Raw genomic sequence first — 10,069 nt, 5'->3', positions numbered from 1 at the left:
AGTGGTCAATGGTCACGGACTGCGCTTTCTCGGGGTTGGCATCGCTCGGTGGCGGCGCCAGTGATGATCCCGCCTTGGCACGATGGTACGCCTCCCATTTCGCCGCGCGGTCGCGCAGAATCTTCTTCTTGAGCGTCGACTTCTTCTTCTTCTTTGTCCCAACGGGACGCGGGGCGTTGGTCGTCGTCGGGTCATCTTGATGCGTCGCGCTGCCTGGAACAAACGCATTCGCGGTGGCACGCATGGCCGCCGACTTGGTCGCTGCAGTAGCAGTTGGTGGCGGCGCCTTTGCCTTGGCCTTTCTCGCAGGCTTGGCCACAAAGTCGAGGAGGTTGACCTGTCCGTTGGTCGGACGCTTGGGCGGCTGCTTGGACTTGATCGCTTTTTGTGGTGCCGATGGCACGACCTGTGTTGGCGCTGGTGGTAGCGCAAGCGGGCGAGCGTCTCGAGAGGTCTCCCATCGGCGCGCCGTCGGCGGTGCGTCGGGCAGCGTGCTAGGTCGCCGCTGGATCTGCAGCACACCAGGTTGCATCGTCGCCTGTCCGGATACAAATCAAGTATCCGCATGATTTAAAATTCATCAATTTTAGCAATAAAAATACAGCGCGCCGGCCATCTTCCTCCAAGAATGACTAAGAATGGCGACAAGCAGGAACGACAGCGCGCACAAGGACACTACGGACACGAATGAAGAGGACACTACACGATCTAAACGATGGGCCTGCACTGTCCTCCCTAATGTTGAGTGTTCACATAGAGTATCTTCACACAGCACAGCGCACCTCATATGTCCTTGCCATGACAGCGTGGGTCGACCAATGTGGCTGCGCTCCTGAAGACTGTGGGTACTTCGTTCGGGACGACTACCAAACGCTCGAGCGAAGGAACGTCCGAAATATTCTTTGGTGCTAGCAGCAGACAAGATTGCTATTGGTATAAATAGATATATAATCCTCTGAGCGCCTTTTGATGCAAGCGCCTAAATGGTTCATGGCGCCGTCTGCCCGAGTTCTTCTGTAAACTCGACAGAGTGCGTCGAGCCGCGAGCAGCGCTCTGGTCGTGCTGCGGCCTCGGTGGCTACCACCACATTGCGCCGGCCGCCTTGTGGCTCGTCTTTCTGAGCCTCACCGCGTGTGCGCAGTACCACTACAACCTCTTCCACGACCTCGACAGCACAGCCGACGAGCTTCACGACATTCAGACCCAAGGTACTACGCCTCTTCGTACTATACTATGTATATAGCAACACGGCGTAGCTCTCGGTGTCGTTGTTGCGCGTCGGAAGCGCGTCATCTTTGGCAAGTCGTACCGAGACCCGCGACGGCTGCTCATGCTCGGCGCCATGTGGAGCGAGCTCTTTGGCTTTAGCTACACACCTGGTCAGCTCGTCATCTACCAACTCACGCAGTCCAACATTGCGGGTCTCGTGTCTGGTCCTGTCCAGTTTGGCTTGTTTGCCGTTTTCTCCGGCTTGCTCTACCTGCTCGAGGGACCGCGATGGCTGCGCAAGTGCCACCTCCGTCGACCGAAACTCGGCGGCCCGATTCTCTACGACATGTTCTTCATGACGTTTGCATATACCCTCGTCAACGTGGTCGGCTGCACAAACGGTCTTGACTCGGTGGCACTGGGCGACAACGTTACGTGCGCCAGTCCCGAGCGCTACTGGATGGTCTGCAGTCTCGGCCTCGTCGTCTTTGGGTGCTTCTTCTGGGGTTGAGTTTATGCTTTTGATTTTGATTTTTGATTTTTCACATTTCTGGAATGAACTAGGAACGCTCAAGTACAAGAAGCAGCTCGCGAGTGATGTGTACGCGGTGAGCTTTCGCTTCCAAGCGTCGTTTGATGCTATGATGACGTGCACGCGGACGAGTACGAAGCAGTTCTCACTCATCCAGACCATTTGTATTGTACTGGGTAGTCTGCGCCTTGACCGTCATTACCGTCGAGAAAGCGCTTCTCGTGCTTGACATGTGGCTCGTCGCCGTGCTTTTCGGTCTTCTGAATCTGGTTCATTTTGGCGCACTGCTTCGCTACAACTACAAGTGCCAGCCCGTACGTCTCTCCTCGCCACTCGAGCCACTTGTCACTCGGACGATATGTAGTGCCTCGGCGTTGGGCTCGTTCCCAACAACTTGCGTGCGCTGTCGTTTGCCACGTCTTGCTACACGACGCTAGTGTCGCTCGTGATTTCAATGCTGCAAATCGCGCGGCATCCCGCCGAGGCGGGCACCGCCGAGTGGACAGTTTTCTTCGTCGCCATTGGACTCTACCCCGCAGTTGCAGTCACTGTGTGGCGCTGGAACCGCCGCCGCGCAGTGCTCTTTCAAGTGCCCAATCTCAGCCTCCTTGACGCGCTACAGCACGAGAGCGACCGCGTCCGAGCCATCGCGGCCGTGACCGTCACGCTCGAGACCGCCGAGCGCGACGCCGACACGCTTCAGGCGATTTTGCTTGCGCTCAATGACACTTTGTGGCCGCCCGAGGCGGTGTTTGCGCCGGCGTATGCGTGCCAAGCCATGTGGTTCCTCTGGTACTCCAACTTTGATCTGGTCGACCACGTCTCGGAAACTGGTGCAAGCGCATTTGTACCCTTTGGGTGCTGGGTGCGCTTGTCGCCAGCGCGAACTTGCGCTGGGGGAACAATCAGTAGCGCCTTCCGCATCAGTCTCTCGCAAGTGCTGGCAGGGCGGTCTGCATCGGGCCGTCTCAGCATCTCGAATTCATCTCTTGTCGCGCCCGTGGATTTAAGCCGACGGTCTCGGAATCGGCCCTCGCCGGTCGACAGTTCTTCCCTTGTTCAGCTCGTCGAGAAGGCGACGGACCTCGAGCATACCGTGTGCATGACGAATCGAATTGCTGACAACCCTGCAATTCGGTCTTGCTTTGAGCACGCGGTCAAGAAACTCGCCGAGCTCTGCAAGTGCAACTGCCGACGCAACCGGCTCCTCGCGAGCAAGGTGCTTCAGGAAATGTACCAAGCAAGCGTCGTCCGGGTGAGTGCGACCACTTTTTTGCACATGGCAGCGAATCTCACCATCGCCCCGTCACACGCCAAAGCCATGTCGGCGCTTCGAACCCTGGTGCGGTTTGTCAACGACCGCGATGAGATTTGGGCGGCCCGCCAAGTCGCCAACGTCGTGACGTTGCGTCTTCTCATTGACGCTCTTCTCGTTCACGTTGGCGATATCGACTTTGTGACTACGCTGCTAACGTTTCTGATTGATCGTCTCGAGACGCTTTTGAGCCTCGGCACCAACGCTCCAAGCGGCGAGGCGTACTTGGATCGGTCCATGGTCTCGACTCTGCACGAGCTTTTCGTGGACGTGCCGTCGGGCGCGACGCAGGCGCTCATCGATGACCTCTTGATGACGATGCAAGATGTGTGGAACACCCGCCCGTACAGACCACCGGGCGTCATGCGCCAGCTCTCCAAGACACGCATCATGCGCCAGCTCTCCAAGACACACGTTTTGCCGACGGCCATGACGCGGCTATCGGAATCGTCGCAAGCGCTCTTGAGTTTTTCGCAGCTCAAGGTGATTAAAGACCGCCAGCGCGCGCGCATGGATGCGTGGGCCGCTGTCAACGCAGTGCTCGCCGAGGGGTTTTCGATGCAGCTGCCACTTGCCGCGCTGGCGCCACCGACGCAGCTGATTGTGGCGTCGCTTCTCGAGCTTTTGAGCACGCGCAGTGATTTGCTCTCGTACTTGGAGAGCCGCATGACGATGCCTGAGTACTGGTACCTCAGTGATCTCGTTGGGAAATCGCGACCGCGGATCGCGATCGAGTCGACGCACTGCGCAGAGTCGACGTAAAGCAATTTTTGAGCAAATTCAACTGATATATTTTCGAAACCAAAAGCGCAAAACGTGCAGTTTCGTTTCATTTGGATTTAGCAGCGCAGCGTACCCGCCACGCCCTAGTAGTACAATGCGAGGGGCCTCGAGCGCAGAGTGTGATCCGACCTGCACCTGTCCTCTCAGATGCAATCGTACGCTTACTATCACAACGTGGTCGTGCTGTGGCTACAGTGCTTACCACCACGTGTCGCCCAGTGTGCTCTGGTTTCTCTTTCTCACTCTCACAATCGTTGCGCATCGCCGGCACAGCCTTTTTACCGATTTTTGCCGCTCGGCGAACGAGCTCCACGATATTCAGACCCAAGGTTCGTGCTAAACTTGTCACCATGTTACTTTCTCCTTTGGTGCGTAGCGCTCGGCGTCGTCGTTGCCCGTCGCAAGCGCATCATCTTTGGAAAGCTTCGGAGCGACCCAAAGCGGCTCCTCATGCTGGGGGCCATGTGGGCAGAGCTCGGCGGCTTTAGTTACAGCGCCATCCAGCTCCTGCTATACCAGCTCCGCGACAACTCGTTCTACGGACAGGCAAATGGCAAGTGGCGGCTCGCGACTTTTGTGGTGCTCTCGCTCGTGCTCGGTTTCGTCGAAGGTCTTCCCGCCGGACGCTACACCCGTCGCTTCCGCCCTTGGCGGGACAAGATCGGCTCGCCATTTCTGTACGACACGGTCTTTATGACCTTTATGTACGCCATCATTGACGTCACCGGCTGCAGCAACAACCTCGACGAGGTGTCGTTTGGCGGGCAGTCGTGCGCCAACCCATCGCTCTACTGGATCTTCTTCGGCCTCGGCATTACGGTCTTTAGCGTGTTTTTCTGGGGTACATATTCGCTGGGTAGTTTACCGGGGCCCAGAACTTGTATATAGGAACGCTTTTGTACAAGAAGCGACTAGCGGACGACGTGTATGCCGTGCGCTTTCGGTTCCAAACAGCGTTTAACGCACTCATGACGTGTACGCGAACAGGTTAAATGCATGGCACAAGTCCATCCATGTATGATGGTCTTTTGTAGCGTGTGCACTGGGCTTTTACACGATCGAGAAGGCGCTCTTGGTGTTCGATGCGTGGATGGTCATTTTCGGCTTTAGCGCCATCAACTTGATCCTCTTTGGCTCGCTTCTGTGCTACAATTACCGATGCCAGCCCGTACAATACTGTACACTTGCGATATGTCTCGTCTAACGACTGTTTTAGTGTCTTGGTGTCGGGTACTTTCCCAACAACCTCCGCGCGCTCTCGTTTGGCACGTCGTGCTATACGACACTCGTGCTCTGCCTCGTGACGCTGCTCGGACACTGGACGGCCAACCAAAAGCTCACACTCGTCGTCGTCCAAATCTCGGCGGGGCTGTACCCGCTTATCGCGGTCGGCCTCTGGCGTTGGAACAGTCGGCGCGCCAAGGACTACGAAGTGCCCAACCTTGATCTTCTGGCGTCGCTTTCCCACGACTGCGTCCGCGTCCGGGCCATCGCTGCTGTGAGCGTCACCCTTGAAAACGATGCGCGTTGCGACACCGAGATCCAAGCGATTGTCGCGAGGCTCAGCGCCATACTCACCTATCCCATGCACCACGAGACGGCGTATGCCATCGCGTACGCGTGCCAAGCTCTGTGGTTTCTTTGGTACCGCAATTTTGATTTAAGGGATCAGATTCTCGAAGCGACGTCGGACCCGCTGTGGCCCCCCGGGCGTTGGGCTCCCGAGCCACGCGACTGCTCGTCCCACGCGGCAAAGACCAGCCTGACACAACCAGCAACGTTGGTCCCGAAAACGTTCTGGCAGCGCCGCCACGTACCGTCGCTTGCAACGATGGACTCGGCGCTCGTCCGCCTCGTCGAGAAGGCGACCGACATGGACCACACAGTGTGCGCCACGAACCGCATTGCAGACGCCCCCGCCGTGCACCAGTGCTTTGAAGACGCCGTACAGAAGCTCATCGAGTTGCTGTATGCACCGTGTTTCCACGCGCGGCGCATTGCGGCCAAGACCCTTCAAGAGATGTACGACGCGGGCGCGATTCAAGTCCGAAAAGCAACGTTCTTCCGAATGGCCGTCACGCTCGTGGCCGTGCCCGTACACAGCCGCGCAGTCGCCGCCGCACGGACCCTCGTCTCGTTTGTATCGACGCAAGAAGCGACGTGGGTGGCGACGGCGATGGCTGACAAGATGACGTTGGTTCTGGTCGCGGAAGCGCTCGTGCAGCGGGTGTTCGATATCGAGTTTCTACGCTCGGTGACCCATGTGCTCGCCACCGCCATGTCAACGCTGGCCACGATGCCAACGCTACCTCCGGCGACGTATCTCTCTCTGCCGATGGTCTCGGCTCTGCTTTCGCTTCAAGACATGTCAGTGCCACCTATAGTCGCGGCCCAAGTCGATTCCATTCTCGCCACAATACACGTATGCTGCCATGGGGCGACCGTGACGCGCCGTGGGTCCAACGCCTGGCGCGTCACTCCCGTCGATAAGGACGTGATGGCATCGACCGAAACGGTACTTTTGACACCAGGGCAAGTGGCGGCCGTGCTCGAGCGGCAGCGGCTGCGGCACAAACTCCTCGCAGTTGCGACAGCTCTTATTGACGAGGGATTCGGACAACAACGGGCGATACTGGAGCTCACGCCGTTGACGCGCGCGACAGTGGAGGCGACGTTTCCGAAAGGCTGTCCACCGCCAAAGATACTCGGATACGTTGAGAGCCAAGTGTCTCCAGCTGCCTTTGCATACGTCTGTCGCATTGCGCAGCTGGAGCCGCCAGGTCCTCGCTCCGCCTCGCTGACGCATCTCGAGTCGCTGGCCCGTATCCGGCCCATGGCCATCAATGCCAACGTCGATGAGAAGGGCAGTGTACAGTGCTCTGGCTGGAGCTAATGAGCACGATGATAAACATAACGAGAACATGAATCCGCTGGTTCTAATGACGGTTGCTGGCTCATCGCATACGGTGATTTCCGCCCAACACAACGAAGTGCAGCAAGACCAGAACCGACACGACACACTATTGTCCATGTAGTAACGCGTGGCAGAAATAGCTCACGTCATTGGCTTTAAATAACAGAACCGCCCTTTCTGGCGCTCAACCGCTTGAGAGAGCGTCGACGATGGCGCTGTGGAATGGCTCGACGCCATGCGACGACGCCGCGTGCTTGTCGGCGCTGTGCGTCTCGCGTGCGACTGGTGTCAACTGGACATCTCTCTGCGCCGTGGCGCACAGCGGCACGTGGGCTTGCTGCGGCCATACAAGATACAATCACGTGTTCCCGATCGCGCTCTGGCTGAGCTTTGGATGTGTTACGGTCTGGTGCCACTTGCGCACGGGCCTCTTTGGCGACCTCGTACTTGGCGTCCATACACTCCACGACATTCGAACACAAGGTACTAGGCACATGGTGTATCAGCCCGTCGTTCAACGATGCCTTTCTTTAGCGCTTGGAGTCGTTGTGGCGCGCCAGAAACGTGTCATTTTTGGCAAAGTGCGTCGGGACCCGCGCCGCGTTCTCCTCCTCATCTCCATGGCGTACGAGGTCGTGGGCTTTAGCTACATTCCTGGCCAGCTCCTTTTGTATCAATTCTTCAACAGCGGGGCGTTCGTGGGCCAATTCTCTGGCGAGCTGCAGTGGGCCAAGTGCATTCTGGGAACGACACTGTTCGTGGTGCTCGAAGTATGGCCGCCGCGCTGCTGGCCGCGGTCGTGGACCAGCGCCCGGGATAAGCTCCTTGCACCACTGCTCTACGATCTATGTTACACAACAGTGCTGTACGGTGTCGTCGATGTCGGTGGCTGTTGGAACGGCGCCGACGACATCCTACTACCGGACGGCACGAATTGCGCCGACGCCTCTCGGTTTTGGCTCTTTCCGACGTTTGGCACCCTGCTTTTTATCGCCTTTTACTACGGTATGCACTCGCTTTTGTCGCAACTTAGTCGATTTCGAAGTAGGCACGCTCGAGTACAAGCGGCGGCTCAGCGATGATATCTTCTCCGTTCAGTTCCGCTACCATGCGTCGTTCAACGGTGTCATGATCGTCGTGCGCACCGGTAATAGATGCACCCACGCTGTTGATCTGGCTCAAACGAAGACTGGGGTCTAGCGGGGGTCCTCGGTTTTTACGCCGTCGAGAAAGGACTGCTCGAGCTCGATGCGCTCGTCGTGTCGGTCAGCGTCAGTATCGTGCACGTGTTCTTCTTTGCCACGTTGCTCTACTACAACTACACCCATCAGCCTGTAACCCACGCGATCCTAAAGTGCCTCTTAACACGGTGGTCAGTGTTTAGGAGTCGGGTACCTCCCGAACAATTTGCGCAGTCTCTCGTTCGCGAGCGCTTGCTACTCGGGCGCGCTCTTGCTTGTCGTCTCGGCCATGCAGCTGAGTGCGGGCCGGCACGCGTGGACAGCATACGAAACCATTCTCGCAAGCGTCGCGACCATCTTGTATGCGCCGCTGGCTCTTCTCGTGTGGCGCTGGAACCGCGCCGCTGCGCTGCGCTATCAAGTGCCCAACGCACCACTTTTGGAATTGCTGCGACACGGCAACCTCCGCGTGCGCGCCGTCGCCGCCGTCAGCATGGTCCTCGAAGACGTCGTTCTCGACCCGGTGGAAATTCGTGCTCAAATACTCGCGTTGCATGCGACGTTGCAAGCTGCGCCCCACGCCGAGGACGGGTGCGTCGCAGCGTACTCATGTCAAGCGCTATGGCACTTGTGGCGCCATCGGTTCGAGCGCAACAAGCCTTTTCTCGAGACGCCGAAACGACCGACGGCGTGCTGGAAGTTTGGGTGCTGGGCGCACAGCCGCGAGTCGGGCCCAAACTTGGCTCTTCTCGAGCCAACGCCGCACGCCTTGGCGTCCGCCGCCACGTCCCGAATGTCTACGCGTCGAAGCTCCAACGTCCGCGTCGCGCGGTTTTCCATCGTGGGCTCGCGAGGCATAAGTCTCGGGCGCCTCGCCGAGCAGCAGACGTGTCGCAACGGCATCATGAGTATTTTCGCACCCGTTGCCTTTGACGCAGGCATGCACCGGTGTGCAACCCACGCAATCGATACGCTCACGTCACTCGTCCGGAGCCGGTACGCCAAAGCGCGCTTCATCGCTGCCAAGGTTCTTCTCGAAATGTACAAGTGCCGCGTGCTCCAGCTGACGAGAGACTCGGTCGCGTTCGTCGCCATCACGCGGCTCGTGTCGTCGCCTCGCCTCGCGGATGCCGACGCTGCGGCCGAGACGCTGCGACGGCTCATGAACGAAGGCGACGGCGCTGAGCGCAAGCGGCTTTTGCTGGTGGCGTTCACCGACCACCTCAACGTGCTGCACGTGACACAAGCCATGGCCACGACTGAATGGGATATTGAAATCAGCGTCATGCTGCTGCAGCTACTCACCGATGCACTCACGCTGTGCATGGTCCACGACACACCAAGCTCCGATATTGTTGTGCCGCCGCCCGACCGGTTCCTCAGCAAGGCCGCGGTCGAGTACCTCGTCCAGCTACAAAGTTGCTGGAAAGAGCACCGCGTGTTCGGCATGGTCGATAATGTCCTCGTTCTCATGCGGCAGTGCTGCGAGCATCATGCGATGAAACGCCAGTCGGCCTCCAGCGCTGTGCTGCCGGAACCGTGCGAAAACACTCTCATGGGGACGCGCGAGTACAACGCTGTGCTTGAGCGCCACCGCACGCGCGTAAGCGTGCTCACATCCGTCCAGTGGGTCCTCGCAGAAGGGTATCCGAGCCAGATGCGGCTTAACGAGCTCTCGCCCAATACGCGGCTCGCCCTCGAGGGTGTCGCGTCGCTCATCGCGTTGGGCGATAACGACCTCGTGGCCTACTTGGAGAGCAACCTCTCCGAGCCGCAGCGATGGTACCTCGGGGGCCTCCTCGGGTCGGTTGTCTATCAAACGCATGACGACAAACCTCCATCATAATGTGATCCAACACTGATGGTGATGCCTTTCAACGTGCGTTATCCGAATTCTTATCCGGACAATGCGCTGTGACCGAGAATGGTGGCAGACCGGGGCCGACGTTGAAGAAAAATTTGGAGCGTCTCATTTCAATATCGTCGTATTGTACATCGTTTGGGGACTCCAAAAACCCAACTATGGTGGTCAGTACGTTCATGTAGCGTGCAATAATCGACATTTAAATAGTTGATACTTACTTGATACTGTACCGTATTTGTATACGTTATTGTATTGTATCAAGTAGGTATC

At 58.0% G+C, this 10,069-nt stretch overlaps 4 protein-coding genes across 4 annotated transcripts; 3 read left to right on the top strand and 1 right to left on the bottom strand.

Moving 5' to 3' along the window:
* Positions 1-12: 12 nt before the first annotated feature.
* SPRG_13657 (hypothetical protein) lies at positions 13-532 on the bottom strand (the record flags this gene model as incomplete). Its single annotated transcript, XM_012352510.1, has 2 exons — positions 13-44; positions 82-532. 2 exons carry the CDS (start codon positions 530-532, stop codon positions 13-15), a joined length of 483 nt encoding a protein of 160 aa, XP_012207900.1.
* Positions 533-953: 421 nt separating this feature from the next.
* Positions 954-3,866, top strand: SPRG_13656 (hypothetical protein). The gene is made up of 5 exons (XM_012352509.1): positions 954-1,209; positions 1,258-1,716; positions 1,775-1,873; positions 1,923-2,056; positions 2,107-3,866. The coding sequence occupies exons 1-5, from the start codon at positions 984-986 to the stop codon at positions 3,817-3,819; spliced, it is 2,631 nt and encodes an 876-aa protein (XP_012207899.1). The 5' UTR covers positions 954-983; the 3' UTR covers positions 3,820-3,866.
* A 424-nt stretch (positions 3,867-4,290) lies between these two features.
* On the top strand, positions 4,291-6,733 carry SPRG_13655 (hypothetical protein; the record flags this gene model as incomplete). Its single annotated transcript, XM_012352508.1, has 4 exons — positions 4,291-4,681; positions 4,729-4,815; positions 4,875-5,008; positions 5,057-6,733. The coding sequence occupies 4 exons, from the start codon at positions 4,291-4,293 to the stop codon at positions 6,731-6,733; spliced, it is 2,289 nt and encodes a 762-aa protein (XP_012207898.1).
* Positions 6,734-6,963: 230 nt separating this feature from the next.
* On the top strand, positions 6,964-9,781 carry SPRG_13654 (hypothetical protein; the record flags this gene model as incomplete). Its single annotated transcript, XM_012352507.1, has 5 exons — positions 6,964-7,237; positions 7,289-7,759; positions 7,803-7,901; positions 7,955-8,108; positions 8,170-9,781. 5 exons carry the CDS (start codon positions 6,964-6,966, stop codon positions 9,779-9,781), a joined length of 2,610 nt encoding a protein of 869 aa, XP_012207897.1.
* Between the last annotated feature and the right edge of the window lie 288 nt (positions 9,782-10,069).

The sequence above is a fragment of the Saprolegnia parasitica genome (assembly GCF_000151545.1).
Source record: "Saprolegnia parasitica CBS 223.65 unplaced genomic scaffold supercont2.101, whole genome shotgun sequence".
Lineage (NCBI taxonomy): Eukaryota > Oomycota > Saprolegniomycetes > Saprolegniales > Saprolegniaceae > Saprolegnia > Saprolegnia parasitica.
The sequence above is the reverse complement of the archived record's forward strand: the minus strand, read 5'-3'. Positions and strand labels throughout refer to the sequence as shown.